Source organism: Myodes glareolus, chromosome 10, assembly GCF_982192425.1.
Source record: "Myodes glareolus chromosome 10, mMyoGla1.1, whole genome shotgun sequence".
Lineage (NCBI taxonomy): Eukaryota > Metazoa > Chordata > Mammalia > Rodentia > Cricetidae > Myodes > Myodes glareolus.
The window spans coordinates 49579160-49596844 of NC_142035.1; the positions used below are offsets into that span (position 1 = coordinate 49579160).

General features: G+C 47.4%; 1 protein-coding gene across 1 annotated transcript in view; it reads right to left on the minus strand.

Annotated features, from left to right (window-relative positions):
* Window positions 1–822: 822 nt before the first annotated feature.
* Ttl (tubulin tyrosine ligase) overlaps window positions 823–17685 on the minus strand; it is a 29716-nt gene continuing 12853 nt past the window's right edge. The window contains exons 4-7 of the mRNA XM_085696393.2: window positions 14786–14921; window positions 13883–14152; window positions 10711–10854; window positions 823–4045 (exon numbers count right to left, since the gene is read on the minus strand). Of these exons, the coding sequence (XP_085552519.2) occupies window positions 3934–4045; window positions 10711–10854; window positions 13883–14152; window positions 14786–14921 (662 nt within the window). The 3' untranslated portion in view covers window positions 823–3933. The remainder of the gene's footprint in view (window positions 4046–10710; window positions 10855–13882; window positions 14153–14785; window positions 14922–17685) is intronic.

Sequence of the window (17685 nt, forward strand, 5' to 3'; positions counted from 1 at the left end):
TGGGAACAAGGCCTAGATGTTAACCCTAGCCTTGCAGCGACCCAGGAAAGCCATGACATCCGTCACACCATTTAGCGTTTTAACATGTCCTGTTTCGGGCCCTGCATACCCAGCTCCAAGGCAGTCCTAGAAACCATGGTGAAGCCTGGCAGTCTAACAGCCACTGAAATATGCAGAAAGGGGGTGGAAGAGACCCCTGAGGGCAGACCAGATGTACAGAGGGGTCCAAAGCAAACAGTCTCACAACCCAAGAAACAACAAGTTCCCTTGTAGGGCTGTTTGCATCCACACACACTAAATGTGGTGGCGTCTGGACCTTATCCTGGGATTTACAGGTATCTGAAAACCCAGCCAAAGCCAGATGATTAGCAAGGAGTTCTCAGCAAACAACTTCACCGCAGAGGCCCCATTCAGCTCTGCCCCCTCCCCCCACCACAGCTCTCCTTTGCAACCACTGGCCTGCTTGACCATTGCCCCGTGATTCAGATGCATAAGCACTGGCAGGGATAGACTGGAGTCGGGCAACTGATGCTGCCCTTTGTAATAAACAGCATTGGTTAGGAAACCGTGGCCATATCTGGCTTGGCTCTGACTGGTAGGTAAGCTTAGAATTATGTTCATCCATTTTCAGAGTTGGGAAAAGGACAAAGGCTATGCCACAGAGGCTCCAGATGGCTCACAAGAGGCCAGGGTATTTGTGTCTTATGCTCACAGAAAAAGTTCTGCCTTCCTCTGAGTGGTACCGTAGACTGAGCTAACCAGTGATAGCCAAGGCTAGCCAACACCCACAGTAAAACCCAAGGACACAAAAAACACTTGGAATATCTTTTCTTTACTTTAATGCTCCAGGCATTGAAAACATTCATATAGTTGCCTTATGTCAGAAATCATTTCCTCTTAGGTGCAGGTTCTGTGTCCAGGATTGGAGGCACATACATCAACCACCGAATCCTCAAGACAGCACCCACATGCCACATGCAACCTACTTTGGCACCTTGTCATTTTTTGTTCATGGATCCCCTCTCTGCAACACCCATGAACACAACCACAACTGCTCATGAAAACACTTTATAGCATCATGACACCGGCTGGTTCCGTGGATCACAGCCGTTTCCAGTGCTCCCCAATGTCCCGTGCATGCGAGTGTCATTCCAAAGAGCTACAGACGCTCACCATCAGCTGGGGCGCATGCCAGCTCCTGCTCTACTCTATCTCACAACACAGAGGCACTTAAATATTCTTGGCAAAATAGACTTTATAATTGCCGTTGAAGTCAAGTGTGAGGGGAGGGGCTTTTCTCCCATAATTAATGAATAACTCTGACATATAGCATTAGATTTATTGGTTCGTGTCTGTTTACATTTGCTATCGAGGACTTAATAAACTGCTTGTATAGATGAAAGCCTGTTTGATTTTCCAGATGTCTGGATGAGAAGCAAACTGAGAAACTGCTTGGCCAATACCTTACACTACAAATATTTATGTCAATATTTGATTGTTCTAACAGAATTGTTTGCTTCAAAGAGTATTTTTTGAGCCTTAATCCTTAAGTAATTCTTCCAAGGTGATAATGTGTTTCTCCTGCTTCCCAAAGAATGGTTCAAGGCACCTCAAGACATAGTGTTACCCGAGGTTCTCATTCAGTCAGCCACAGGTGAGAAGGGTCATCAACTTTTGAACTCCATGGGAATCTATAGCATGTAGTCGGACTGAGAACCTTGGACCAAGGGCCCTTGAGCCTTCTTCCTGCTCTGTTTTGTTCTCACAAAAAGCCCTTGAGGTAGTCCCTGGGCCAGGGGACATCTCCTCCATGAGATAAGAAGCTAAGGCACAGCGAGGTTATTTGGCTCATGTGACATTGTGCAGTCAGATGACAGAGCCAGGAGTGGAATCAATAGCTCCAAATAAATAACCCCCTCCCCCAGTGATGGGCACTTACATCAACTAACCACGAAGACTTACTGGGGAGCCAGACATGACCGTCTGTGCCAACGACACCATGGAATGGCACGGAACGGTTCAGAGCCAACCTTCCTACTTGGTGGGAAGTAAATGCATAAATAGTTGAAGCTATGTGAGGAATAAACTCAACCCTTCCCGTTTCCCCTTATACAGATGTTATAGATTTGTTCAGGTTTATGACAAAACCTGTCAGGGCTCACAAGGACTCAATGACATCTGCTTTGCCAACTCTGTCCCCATTAACAGGCAAACACTTTACATGACCCTGTGATTTGGGTCTAAGAACATACACAGATCACCTTGCTTTCTCCATTGCTGGCCCACCTGGACTAGCCAAGGGCCCAGCACCTCTACTCTCCCAGTGAGAAAGCATCTTCCCCATACATGGCTAACCTCTCTGCCTTCCCATCTGCTGTGCTGGGCCTCAAGAACTGTCTTAATAGCAAATGTTTTACTTTGCTCTGGGTGTCAACTTTAACCATATTCTAAGCAACCATGGCACCTCTTGACCCTCTAATCCCAGATTCTCATGAGCTAGGACTTTCTTTACTTCCGCATAAGGCCTTGTGCCACGCAAGGATACGTGTAATTACATCCCTTTCCTCGCCGTAAGTCCCCACCTCTCACTCTATCTGAGGAAGAGATGACTCTCCAGCTCTTTCATACAAGTCTCGCCTGACTGCAGAGCACACCAAGGAGATGCAGATGCACACGAAGCAGCACACACCAAAAGAAACACACGCCGCTCCGGGAAGAAGGGCAGCTTCTGCTACCTGCTGTGGTTTCCAGGACAGTGAAAGAGAGCCTATTTACTCAGCTCATACTGAACACACGTGACATCTTCCCCCTGCTTCGGAGCGGGCTCCCGAGGAGCCTGTAAGATATGCATGGACCTGTGACATGGAAACCACATCTCATGGTACACTTTTGTTGACACGGGAAACTATGGAAAGCTCCATCAGGCAGGACACAGCCTCATTCAGAGGGCATCTCTCCTGTTCCCTACATGCTTAGACAGACAGGGCTCTTTCTGGAATAGACCTGGGCCTCCAGGCCCTTGGAGCCGAGGAGGACAGATATGGGGAGAGCTACAAGTGAGGAGGATGGGGGAATGGAATTCTACCTCCCCTGACTCCCAGAGAGCATTGCTACAACGGTTCAAAGGTGTGGAGGGGACAACAGAAAGAGAATTTGCAAAGCTGCATTCAGAATTCCGATAAATCAAAGATAACTGAGGCTCATGATACTTCAGAGACTCCCACCCACCCACACCGTGAAGTAAAGTAAGATATCATGATTTGTTTCTTCTCTCTTTCTCTCTCATGCTTATTCAATGCTTGCAGATTCATCAGGCCTGGTGCTTTTGTTTCTAAAACATGCAGTGAGCAAAACACACTGTTTGGTGCCCACAGGACCCCTGACAAGTGCTCACAGGCCACCAGGAAGGTGACAAGCAAGAGGCCTTCACTGATGGGCCAGTGCACAGCATGGGCTGTGCTGCATGCTCGTCCAAGAGTTTGGTGGGACATAGTGTCGCAGAGGGGATGTGCAGGGAACATGTGGCAACCTCATGCTTTAAGGTCCAGTCTGTGTCCAACGAGGCTGCACTGGACACAGAGCTAAGGCACTAAAGCTGCAGCAGGTGGGACGGACACCACTCAGAGGTCTCTGGGCTGCATCCTGGGGAGGAGAGAGCTCTGCTCCCTGGACCACCCAAGGTCAGAGACTGTTCAACCAAATCCCTGGTTCCGGCCCTTTGGAAAAGCTTTCAGTTCTCCCTCTCAGTGACTCCTTCAGCTTCCTAAGGTCTCCGCAGCGCCACCTGCTCTCCCGCAGCTGCCTTCCCTTCTCGCGCTCTTTCTGCACATCCGTTCCCCAGCATGCCTTGATAAGGAGCAGTCCGGTCATCTCACGGTCCTCCGGAGCAGGATTCCACACATTTCCCAAGGCGGCTCTGTACCTCCCAGTCCTTCACAGCTTGATGAACGCAGCCGGCTGTGGTACCTGCTCCGTGTCCGGGGGTGAGAAGACGCTGGATATGGCTATGTCCACGATCCCCTGGCATAGTTCTGCATAGAGCTTCCTGAAATAAGTTGTTAAAGACATCACTGAGGGTGCTCGACAAAGTGCAAGAGAAAAGTCAAAGCTGGCTATGGTGTGTGTTGGGGGCAGGTGGATTTCAATGAGGCTCTGCCCTAGAAATGCCATCACATGACACCTTGGTAAAACCTGTCTCTGTAAGTAAAGCACCAACAAGAGGCTCTGCACACTGACGAAACACGTAAGGTGATATTTTACGTATTTTAAAACGGCCTTGATGGGAATAAAACCAACACCTCCTGCTGACTAGCGGAGAAGGCGGCTTCAAGAGCATCACGAGCCCTACCTTGCCTATCTGTGATGGAGTGGGTGGAGGGGTGGGCATCGTCCAGAAAAATCCCCACCTTTTATGGGAGAAGGGACACTAGTGAAGACTGTGAAACTGACAGTTAAGATGGGACCCAGGAAATAGAGTAGTGAGACAAAGAATGGATGGCAGCTTAGAAAAGCAGGGGGAGGGAGGCAGTGGGTCCGAGGAGGGGAGGGAGGCTGTGTGAGTGTGCATGCTGGTGTAAGAGAAGAGGAAGGAGGCTGAGTGTGCATGCTGGTGTGAGAGAAGGGGAGAGAGGCTGAGTGTGCATGCTGGTGTAAGAGAAAGGAAGTAGGCTGAGTGTGCATGCTGGTGTAAGAGAAGAGGAAGGAAGCTGAGCGTGTATGCTGAGTCAGAGAAGGGGAGGAAGGCTGTGAGTGTGCACACTGGTGTTAGAAGTAGCGTGACGGGAACATAGCCTATACCAACAAGACAGAGGAACTCAGGGGAACCAGGATAGGCAGTGGAAAGCGGAGCAGTGTGGGACAGTGCAGGGCAGTGCGGGACAGTGTGGGGCAGTGCGGGGCAGTGCGGGGCAATGCAAGGCAGTGTGCTGTAGACTCTCTGAGAACCAAGGCAGAAGGCTCAGTAGGTTCAGCCTCCTCCAGGGGCAACAAAGCCCATCATCTTGTTTCCTTTGCTGTGGTTCCAATCAGCACACCAGAGCTTTCCCTCTAGGGCTGCTGACCATTAACAACCGTAACTGCAAAGCAGAAGACATTGGGGGCGGGGGAGGCTCTATCTGATTTCCTTGAGGGACTCCATGGGCAGCATGCGTCCCCAGAGCCAGCTGCTTGGGATTGAGGCTTAGAACAGCAGAAGCCCCCCCCCCCCTGCCCTTTCCCATAGCTTGCTCAGGAGGTGTTGAGAATCCAAGTGGCCAAATCCAAGGACAGGAATCCAGGGCAGTCTACCCAGGCCCAGGGTCTTAGTCATTCTAATTCCCAGAAGATGCTGTGTCCCACCAGCTAGGAGGAGGTCCTCTTACATCCTTCCCATCTCTACTGTACAACGGTATGCTCATCCAGCAGCCTCCCCCATCACAGAACTTCTTCTCTCACCCCTAACCCCTAGGCAGCTAGGTCTGCATTTCACCCTATTTTAAGACCTGTGGGAAGTCATGCTCCCAATTCTTTCTTAGGAAACCCTAACTGCTGGCTGAACCTCATCTGTCCTGCTCCTTCCTCTGTCCACTCCCAACACCCCAGGCCCTCTGTTTACACAATCAAGGCCCACTTTCAACAGTTTAGCAGTCAAATAAATGATTCAAGCTCCCATTTCTGAAGGGACAGAGACATGGAAGCCCTTCTTCCATTAAGGGTGTTAGTTCGCCAAGAACCACAAGCCATAATAATGCGCCGTGCACATAATGACTACTGAGTGTCTCCCATGAGGACAGCTGGAGCAAAGAAATGAAACACAGACCAGTCTCAAGGTGGCCAGGCCAACTTGTATCTTGAACACTGGTGACAGAGGAAGACTCAGTGTGGCACAGGTGTCTCACGGCCACCAGGTCCTCATCCCTGAAGCCCAACCCTAGGGGATCCACACATAAAACCATGTCACTAGAAGAATCTGGGTTGGCATGTAAGGTTTGGCATAATACAAAGAAAAGTTCTGTATTTAAGCATTACAGTTACTAGCTAATATAAAGGCAATCTAAAGGTATCTCTACTTACATAAAACCCAAGCAATTATAAATCAGGAGAGGCCGGACTGGTAAGACTGGTAAGTGGGAAAAGGCACTTGCAGCGTACGGGTGACAACCTGAGCTCAGTCCCCAGGACCCACGTAAAGGCAGAAGAGAGGACTGGCTCTACAAGGCTGCTCTCTGACCTTCACACACGGGCTACTGCACATGTGTCCCCATACACACACACACACACACACACACACACACACACACACACACCACAATAAAGAGGGGAAAAATGAGAAACACCGTTAATCAGGAAGCATAGTTTGCTCATTCAGAGAATACAGAGAACTGGGTGGCAGGCACAGGGTCAGGCTCAAAGATTCAAGTGACCAAGAAAAGCAAGGCTGGGACATCAGAGTGTGAACAATTCCATAAAGGAAACAAAAACTCCTGTATAATAAAAGAACTTCTGGAGGCATCACAATCCCTGACTTCAAACTCTACTACAGAGCTACAGTACTGAACACAGCCTGGTATTGGCATAAGAACAGACAGGAGGACCAATGGAACTGAATAGAAGACCTAGATATCAATCCACACATCTTCGAACACCTGATTTTTGAGAAAGAAGCAAAAAATATCAAATGGAAAAAAGAAAGCATATTCAATAATTGGATATCAACATGTAGAAGAATGAAAATAGACCCATATCTATCACCATGCACAAAACTCAAGTCCAAATGGATCAAAGACCTCAACATAAAGCCAACCACACTGAACCTCATAGAAGAGAAAATGGGAAGTACACTTGAATGCATTGGCACAGAGAACCACTTTCTAAATACAACCCCAGCAGCACAGACACTGAGAGAAACAATTAATAAATGGGACCTCCTGAAACTGAAAAGCTTCTGTAAAGCAAAGGACACGGTCAACAAGACAAAACGACAGTCTACAGAATAGAAAAAGATCTTCACTAACCCCACATTAGACAGAGGTCTGATTTCCAAAATATATAAAGAACTCAAGAAACTGGACACCAAAAGAACACATAATCCAATAAAAAAAAATGGAGTACAGACCTCAACAGAGAACTCTCAACAGAGGAATCTAAGCTGGCTGAAAGACACTTAAGGAAATGTTCAACATCCTTAGTCATCAGAGAAATGCAAATCAAAACAACTCTGAGATTCCATCTTACATCTGAAAGAATGGCCAAGATCAAAAAACACTGATGACAGCTTATGCTGGAGAGGCTGTGGGGAAAAGGGAACACTTCTGCATTGCTGGTGGGAATGCAAGCTGGTACAACCCCTTTGGATGTCAGTGTGGCAATTTCTCAGAAAATTAGGAAACAACCTTCCTCAAGATCCAGTAATACCACTTTTGGGTATATAACCAAAGGATGCTCAATCGTGCCACAAGGACATGTGCTCAACTATGTTCATAGCAGCTTTGTTTGTCATAGCCAGGACCTGGAAACAACCTAAATGCCCCTCAACTGAAGAATGGATTAAAAAAATGTGGTACATTTACACAATGGAGTACAACACAACAGAAAAAAATAACGACATCTTGAATTTTGCAGGAAAATGGATGGAGCTAGAAAACATTATTTTGAGTGAGGTAACCCAGACACAGAAAGACAATTATCATATGTACTCACTCATAGGTGGTTTTTAAACATAAAGCAAAGAAAGCCAGCCTACAAACCACAATCCCAGAGAACTTAGACAACAATGAGGACACTAAGAGAGACTTACATAGATCTAATCGACATGGGAAGTAGAAAGTAGAAAAAGACAAGATCTCCTGAGTAAATTGGGAGCATGGGGGCCTTGGGGGAGGATGGAAGAGGGGAGGGGAGAGGTAGGGAGAGGAGCAGAGAAAAATGTAGAACTCAATAAATATGAAAAAAAGAAGAAAAAAGAAAACAAAAACTAGTTTTTGATCGATAGCAACTGAGGTAATGGAAGAAGTAATAAGGCTTTGGATAGAGAAAGTGGGGGCCGTGGTGAGGGAGGCAGGGACTCCACAGAAAGCAAAGACCGCAGGCGGGTAAGAGCTGTCCTGGGGAAGAGAACCTATGACAGCTGCAGGCAGGCGAGGCAGAAGCCGCATGGGCGGAAGGCAAGTGTGGCTTCTATTTTCTCACTCAGGCTGTGCTGGGAAAGAAGGATTTTATGGGGGCAGTGCAGAAATAGAAATTCTGGTAAGGAGGCTCTCTGCGAACGCCCCGCAGCGATGGAACAGGACTGGCAAAGAACCTGAGGATCGGGAAGCTGGAAGCAAAGTCGACAGGACCCGTGAACTGAGGGTATGGGAGCAGGAGGCAAGCTCTCGAGAAATGGCATCCTCTCCATTCCTTCCAGTCATGGAAAAGTCTGGAGAGGAGGACAGGGGGTGGTGCTTCCTAGTAGACCCACAGACATCCTCACAGGATCTGGGGACGGCAGGCAGAGACACTGTCTAGAGTTCAGGAGCGGCATTAACTTCATGACTTTGTTGTGAAAATTAACAAGAACACATACAGGGGAAGTGGAGTAGAGAGCCAAAGGCCACCCGGAGCCAGAACCTGAGGTCCTTGGTGAGGAAGAGAGAGTCCATCTTGCTTGCAACCCCCTACTTGGCCTCATCTGTTACACAGGGACCAGAAGTAACGGAGAAGAAAGATTCAGCAAGAGGAGGCAGCCGCCTCCAGAGCTGCCACAAGGAAATGAGGACATAAAGGGACTGTTGGGTCCTAACGGTGGATTTGTCACTTCAAGACATGCTTCCTGGGTGAAGATAAGGCAGCTCCTGAAGATGCTGTTCAAAGATTGGTCCATGGAGAAGCCAGGTTGGGGGGTGTACTCGCTGGAGCAGGGTGTGGCTTCATGGAGAAGCAGTTGGAAAAGTGATGCAGGCATGTGGTAATGGGAGCTTCTCCAGGAGAGAGAGAGGGAGGGAGGGAGAGAGAGAGAGAGAGAGAGAGAGAGAGAGAGAGAGAGAGAGAGAGAGAGAAGAGGAGAGGAGAGAGAGGAAAGAGAGAGAGAGGGAGAGAGGGAGAGAGGGAGAGAGGGAGAGAGGGAGAGAGGAGAGGAGAGGAGAGAGGAGAGAGAGAGAGAGAGTAGAGAGGTGAGAGAGAGGAAAGAGAGGAGAGAGAGAGGGGAGAAAGAGAGGAGAGAGAGAGTAGAGAGAAGAGAGGAGAGAGGGGAGAGAGGAGAGAGAGAGGAGAGAGAGAGAGAGAGAGAGGAGAGAGAGAGAGAGAGGGGAGAGAGAGGAGAGAGAGAGAGAGAGAGAGAGAGAGAAAAGAGAAAGGGGGAGAGAGAAAGGAGAGAGAGAGGAGAAGGAGGAGGGAAAGAGAGAGGAGAGAGGGAAGTGGTATGGAAAATGAAGAAGGTAGGAAGACATTAGGAGGTGAGGATGGGGTTGAGCACTCTGGAGGACCAGGTCTTTGATAGAAAGGGCAGGAAGAAACATTGGATGCACAACTGTCAATACTGAAGGGAGAACTGAAGAAAAGCACCTGCTAACTCCATCCTCGGTATCTCTCTCTAGCATTCCACCCCATCCCCCACCCCCGCTCTCAGTTCCGGCCATCACCCTGAGGGGGCCTTGTGTTAAGTCATATCCCCTGTGACATTCTTCTCCACTAGAAAATTCTTCTCCACTAGAAAGGCTGACTCAGTTTGTAACCATATTCACCTGGTCCTTTCCCTTCCCCACAATTCTTGCCCCAATACCCCACACCCACTGTGAGACCTGGAAGCTCAGACACAGCCTAAGGGGTACCTGTTGGCTTCAGGGACTGGAAAATGCAAGCGCATCATTTACTCCAGCCCCCAAGTGAGTGGAAGGCCTGGCCTTTGAACTAACACATGTCCACACTGTTGCCTGTGGGTGGGGCTTTCTCCTAAAGCATAGGAAAATCACCTAAGCTTCAGAGGTAGACACAAGATCCATGGAAGTTCCCAACATGATAAGAGTGCATCTTCAGAACATCAGACAACCAAGGGGAGTTATACCCTCGTGGCTGCCTGCTCAAGAAGTCCAGCTCACTCAAAACACCAGGCAGGAGGAAGAGGATGTCTTCCTGCTTCCGGGAGCAGCGTCTCCCCAGCTGAGCATCGAAGCTCACAGACAACCCGCACAAAGCAAGGTCCCCTCGTCCCTTAGGACAGTCTCTGTACTGTGCAGTTGAGCCCTATTGCCTTGCGTCCTTGCTCAGGATCTACTGTGTCACCGCCTGCCTGGGAAACCCTTGAATTTCACTGTCTCTTACTCATGGGGTCCAGCTTATTCAACCTGTCACATGGACATGGCGGTGACAGGATTTCTCTTACAATTTGGGCTGTAGGGGATTATTTTTGTTATTACTTGGAGGCAGGATCTCACTCTATAGCCCAGGCCATCCCGGAACTCACTGATTATAACCCAGGATGGCCCTGAACCCACAGTTATCCTCCTGCCTCAGCCTCTCTGGTGCTGAGATTACAGGTCTAACTCATCATACCCGGCTTGGTCTTGTTTGATACCCTGGTGGCATAAACAGCCAGGGAAATGGCTCAGCTAAGCCCTTCTGCCAGGTCTCTAAAGGACTGCCGTCATTGTGACAGTTATCCTGACAGCAGTCATGGAGTCCACACTTGAACCTGTCAGACTACCCAAGGTGCACATCTGACTTGCAGTTGTTCAACACAGGTGGGTTCAGGCTTACTGAGCACACGCAGGGGCACCGTTGACCTCGATGAGCCAGACCTTCAGCTCCTCGTCCACCATGAAGTCGAAGCCGAAGAGCTGGAAGCTCTGGTAAGGGAGGTGCCTGGTGCTGATGGCCGGCTCCACACTCATGAGGCAGCTCCTGTGAAGTAAAAGAGGAGAGCTCGCTGGGAACGGAGTGGTAGGGGCAGACGGAACACAGCGACTATGCCTGGAAGATCTTACACCAAGCGTGCATAAAAATCGCTTTCGCCTTACTTATTGTTTTTCAATGGATAAATTCTCCTGATTATTTAAGAGAAGGCTATCAATTAAACAACTTGTTAGGGATGCATGCATCGCTCCTGTTCTTCTAGGTCAAAGCTGCCTGCTCAGGCCCCACTCTGGGCAGCTCGGCACCAAGCCACCGTGCATCTCCATCAGCAGTGCTGATGTCACTAGCTGTGGCCGTGGCTGTTTACGTATCACGGGCGGCCAGTGAGCCCCAGACATCCGCCTGTTTGTGCGCCCGCACCCGTGCTGGAGTTTCAAGTCTGGGGACGGAACTCGGGCTCCTCAGTCTCGCCCAGCAATGGCTTCACCAACTGAGCCGTCTCCCCAGACCACACCCTGTATTTCGCCACGTGGAAAGTGCACTGGCATTGGTTGGGAAATGCCAGCTAAAACAGGAGCTGCAGAAAGAAAGCTGGGCAGCATTGGTTTCTCTTGTGAGCTCCAGTTCTACTGCCAACTACTGTTAATGAAACACCTAAACAAGTATTCAAACTCAATATTGAAATCTAGCACAGAATTCTTATTAGCTCTGACTACCATTTTTTAAAATTAGACTTTTTGTTTTTATTTTTGTTTTTTGTTTTTCGAGATAGGGTTTCTCTACAGCTTTGGAACCTGTCCTGGAACTAGCTCTCCAGGCTGGCCTCTAACTCACAGAGATCCTCCTGCCTCTGCCTCCCAAGTGCTGGGATTAAAGGCGTGCGCCACCACCGCCCGGCTTTAAATTAGATTTCAATAACAGAAAGAAGTTGAAATTGAATCTTACAAATATGCTGAGTAAATAGAGGATGTTTGCCCTTGTGATTGTACACTTTACTAAGGTGACTCTTCTTAATTAAAATATATTTAAAATACTAAAAATAAGAAAAAGTCAGAAGTTTGACGAAACAGGACAACGACAGAAAGGGATAAAAAAGCAAGCACTGCGATCCGATCTGACACACTAAACCAAACTGCTGGGAGGTTAGGAGGAATAATCCTCAGCAAAGGGTTTCTTCGTCACTAGATGCTGCAGGCAGCGCACCTTTTTTTAGCTGGAGTGGGAGTCAACAGGAGGCTGGCTGGGGAAAGCTGAGAGCCCTGAGCAACACTCAGGAATGGCACCCTTGCACTGCAGGGAATGACCAGCAGGTGGCGGGGAAGCACCCAGTAAACAGTGCCTGAAGTCCGGATTCCTTCTGCATATTTAATTTTCTCAGAGTCGGGATTCTAACCATCTCCAACCTATGACTACCAGAGAACCTAACAAGTAATAATTCTAGACAAAGCATAGGTCTACATCATAAAAAACAACAAAATGAAAAGTGAACAAAAATAAAATAGAAGTAATAAAACCCAGATGTCTGTCAGCTGCTTGAATTCTGCAACAGTCCCACAATGGAATAAGTACAGCTGTGTAGATCAGTACAGCGACATGATGTCAGCAAGAGCTGAGCTCAAAGCAGGAGCCACAGTGCAATCCCAGCGACACTGTTTAAGACAAGCAAACAGAATACTGCGGTGAGGAAGAAGGAAAGGGAAGGCTACCTTGGCCAAGGACTCTGATTTTAAGGGCAGTAAAAGGAGTCTCTGGGGATGCTGAATTTCTTTCTTTCCTTTTATTTGTTTATTTATTTTTGAGGCAGGGTCTCATTACATAGCCCAGATTAGCCTGGAGTACTCAGTCCTGTTGCTTCAGTCTACCAGGTACCAGAATCAAAGTGTGCCTACTGTAAATATCTTATATCATGATCTGGACGATCACGGTTAGTGAGTATGTGCATAACTTAAAAAACTCATTGATCGCTGGGCGGTGGTGGTGCACGCCTTTAACTCCAGTACTCGGGAGGCAAAGGCAGGTGGATCTCTGTGAGTTTGAGACCAACCTGGTCTACAAGAGCTAGTTCCAGGACAGGCTCCAAAGCTACAGAGAAACTCTGTCTCGAAAAACCAAACCAAATCAAAACAAACCAAAACAAACCAAAACAAAACAAAAAAACTTCTAGGTAGACTAAGAAATCAATCAAGAGGAAAAAAGACAACAGAAATAAGTCAGGAGCAGTAAATACAGATACAACGTGTACTACTAAATACAAGGTATGCAGACAGGATCCCTACAGCTGGCTGTCCAGCTAGAGCAGGTGAAATCAGTGAGCTCCGAGTTCGAGTGAGAGACCCTGCTTCAACATTTAAGGTACAGGCTGGCCTCTACCCACACAAGCACGCATGTGAACCATACATGTGCAGAGGCACCTGCACATAGACATGCAGACACATACCATACATATCTACACCTGCAAAAAATAAAAATAGATAAATAAAAGGGAAACCAGACATACAATGCTCCCATGACCATAATGGAATTACGGAAAATCCACAAGCACCTGGGTAATAAACAAAACTGTTTATATCACACAAGGCAGGTGCAAGAAATAGTGAAAATAAGAAGATTTTGCTACGATAAAAATATAAACACAACCTCATCTAATCTCTGGAATGCAGAAGAACTTTAGAGACACTGAATGATTTATTGTTACAAATGTTTGTATTTGTCATTTTAACAGAAACATCTCAGATCAATTATCTGGCCTTCCGCCCTGAATAACCAGTAAACGAAAAACAAACTTCTCAAAGAGCAGACAGGAGAAGATAACAAAAATTATAAGAAACAAAAAAAAAGGCAGCAAATAAGGCCCAAAGTTGATTTAAAAAAAAGATTTAATCCATCCAAGTAAACTAGAGAGAAGAAAAAAATTATCAGTATCTAGAACAAATGAAATGTCATCACCACAGATTCTACAGATGTTAAAATGGAAATAAGGGAAATTATAAATGGTTTAGGCCCACTATTAGCGTGAGTGGAAAAATCCCTTCCCACAAGAAGAAACAGATAAATCAAAAAGGGTCAAGGAACTCACCTTATAATGTGTTTGATCTGCGGCAAAATGCTGCTTTCTAAGGTGGTGTTCAGAGCGCTACTTAGGTACTGGTTGAACTCCTCAAAGAACATTTCATTCCCTTCTTCGTATTTGCCGTAGTTCTTGGAGAACTCTTTCTGGATGCAATGATTGGTCAGATGGCAGGTCTTATCTTGGAAATTGTCGACGTGATAAGGCTCCGAAGCCGTGCGCAGCACACCCTCTCTATAGAGGTAGATGTTATACTGATGGTCAACCAGGACCCAGCTTCTGCAAGCCAACAAGCACATGGTTTTATTTAGATCCGAAGTTTTTATACATAATCTCACACCTTGATTTATTTGTTTGTCTGTTTTGGAACAGGGTCCTGCTGTGAGGCCCTGGCTGGCCCGGAAATCTCCTTTTAAGAGATCTGCCTGCCTTTGCTTCCTGTGCTGGGATTAAATGTGTGTGCAACCACCTGGCGCACACCTGGAATCTTTGCAGGGATGGGATAGTGAAGGAGGTTCTAAAGTCAGAGAAAGCAAATCGTGAGTTAGACAAAACAATGAGCGGATTAGCGCCATAATGAGGCAAATCAAGTTTTCACCATACATAATGAGAGACTTGCGTTCCTTTCAGAAATAGACAGTTTTGAAGGCTATGGGTGTGTTCGAAGTTAACCAATACACATAAACATATGTGTATGTGGATGACATGTTTGCCTTTCTGCATCTTGACTGGTACTATAATCTTAGTAACATTTTCTAGAGGGAAGAACTCAAAGGGAAGTAGCAACAACGTTGAGAGGACCAGCTCTACTCAGCTTGGTAACATGCTGGATACAGCCAAACACTCATCACATCATCCTCTCACCGGATCCTAACACATTCTGAAACCAAGGCTGTGGACAGCAAACATTACCGAATGTCAAACTTGCGGTGACCGGGCTCAAGGAGCAGAGGGCGCTCGAGGTATTTCTGGATCACATGCACTTGACCTTGGTTGTCTATGAAATCCAGAAGCTCCGTGGCCTCTGAGGAGATGAGGATGCCTTCACCTGGGAAAACAGCGAAAACGACAGCATGGGGACTAGCCCTGCCCGGTCTGAGAGGGACAGCTGCTGCCCGATAGAAAGCCAAAAAGGCGAGGACACTAAGGTATAAAGGTGAGGGCACAGACGGCACAGCCGAGAAGACTGAAGGCACAGAAGCTGCCCATCAGCTATAACAAGGGACACGGCCTGTAACAGCTGACTTGAGATCCAGACACTAGAAAATCCAGCTCTGTAAAGCATACTCTCCGATGGTTTTTAGTATAGTCAACAGTTCAACCGTCATTAGAATCTAATTTTGGAACATTTTCGTCATCTTCCCTTAAAACTCTGTAGCCATCACTCCTCCTTCACCCCAGCCCCTCACAACTACAGCCCACCGGACCTGCGTTCCCGCACAATTCATACGAACGGCATTGCACAGTACATGGCCGCGTGTGTACTCACGCCATACCAAGTTTTCAAAAGAAGTTTCACAGAGAAAGATCTATTCTGATGAGGTTTAATTTCTCATTTCTACTGGTGTCATGCTTAAAGATTCTTTGCCACTCTCACCCAATTTCGGTTTTCCCTTTTTCCTGAACCATGAATTAGGCTTGGCTTGATGTATGTGTTGAATGTCTGGGAATATGCATCGTGTATAGCATCACATTTGTTGAAAGGTGTAACCTTCTTCTTTTTTCATGTACATGAGTATACCTAAAGCATGTATGTGCTAATGTTTTCGTATGTGGGGGTGCACATGTGCATGCCAGTACACACGCTATGTGCACATGTGCAGGGTCTTCAGGGTCCCCAGGTTGATGCCGGATGTTTTTCTTAAACCGCTCTTTTCGACCTGAAATATTTAGACAGGGTGTCTTGCTGAAACCAGAGCTTGCCGTTTTGGCTAGTCTGGCTGGCCAGCTTGCTCCAGGGAGCCCTGGCTACTACCTCCCAGACACCAAGATTACAAGAGAGCTGCCGTGCCCACCTGGCTTTTACACGGATTCTGGGGATCTGCACTCGGTCTTCACGCTTGCACACCAGGTCCTTTACCCACACGAGTTATCCCCAGCCCTACCTTTCTTTTACAGACAGTTATTGCCAATCTGATGAACTCTTCGAATCACCCGGCAGCTGTTCCCCTGGGCACCCTGTGCAGGGGGATTATCTTGAGTACATTATCTGAAGTGAGCAGATCCATTTTACTTGTGGGTGGGACCGTTCCCCGGGCAGGGGATTCTGGGCTGTAGATGGAAACAGGAACTGAGCAGCACACACACTGCTCTCGTCTTCAGACTGCAGAGGCATTGTGACCAGCTGCTTCACGCTCCTGCTGTCCTTACTTCCTGTACACAGTGGACGGTACCTTGGATTGTGAGCTAACATGAGCCCTCCCTCCCTCTCCCTCCCTCCCCTTCCCTCCTCCCTTCAGGTGCACTGTCAGGGTATTTTATCACAGCAATAGGGAAAGAATGGAAGACAGATGCTTTTGTGTTTATCAAAAAAATCAGGTGGACATAAATGTTTGGATCTACTTTTGAGTTCTTAGTCCTGCTTCGTGGATTCATGTTTCTGTCCCTCCACCACACTGCAGTGTCCTGGGCACTACAGTGATACAGTACGCCTTAATATTACCTGAGTGAGTGATTCTACTTTATCTTTTTCAAGATCATTATGGTGGCACATGCCTTTAATCCCAGCACACAGGAGGCAGAGACAGGCGGATCTCTATGAATTCAAGGCCAGCCTGACTACAGAGCAAATACCAGGACAGGCTCCACAAAGAAAGCAAAGCTACAGAGAAACCCTGTCTCGAAAAAAAAAAATCACTAAACCTACTATATGAACCATAATCTAGAATACCATAGATGCCTAATCTTCCAAGTCCCCTGTTTACCACCAGAACCAAAAGATAGCAGAGGTACAAGAGAGAAGTAGGAGCCAGTGAGGCCTGCTAGTGGCAAGAATTCACTGCATCCATCTTCAGGAGATTCCCAGGGATGCCTTCCTGTCCTATGATTGGTGAGAAGTTGGGATCGAATAGACCAGGGACAGATTAGTAATACAGGCTAGCGGGTTTTCCAAACCATGGAAAAATAAATTCAAGATACAATGGTTTTAAAAAGAGTGCATGGCAGTAGTTATGAGGGAGACCGTGTGCTTCTTACATTAGAAGCCTTCTTTATTTTAAGCCTGAAGTTGATATTATGAGCCTTATCCCTTTCTAAGCATCCATTTCACACATGTACTGAGTGCCTGTGTAGAGGGTACAGAAGCACACAAGACATGAAGCCTGCCTTTACATGGGCTTAGAATGTATCAAGGAAATGGCCCAATGTGTGACACACCCCGGGAAGACACTAACACACACAGGCTAAAGACACAGAAAGCAACGGGTATAGATGCCACTGTAGACCAGAAGAGCCTTCTCTGACGAGGCAATGTCTGAGCTGATGGAGACACATTCCAGGTACAGAGGCAAATTTATCTGTGTATTTGAGAGATCCAGAGATCTTTGTGTCTGCAGCACAGTGTGCATGGCCAAGAATAGGGGATGACCTCAGAGACATCAGGGAGTGTTCAAGCGGGTGGGCTCCCACCAGGACTCTGGAGCCATCCTAAATGCATTAGGAAGTAACATGATCAGATTTGCGTTTTGAAATCATCACAGTCTGGCAAGATGAGAGCCGGCTGAAGGTCACATTGCAGCAGCTGGCCTGAGAGAATGGTAGCTTTGACTTAGAGGGGGAATGGCAGAAATGTAAGAACCTAATCCCGAACGTAT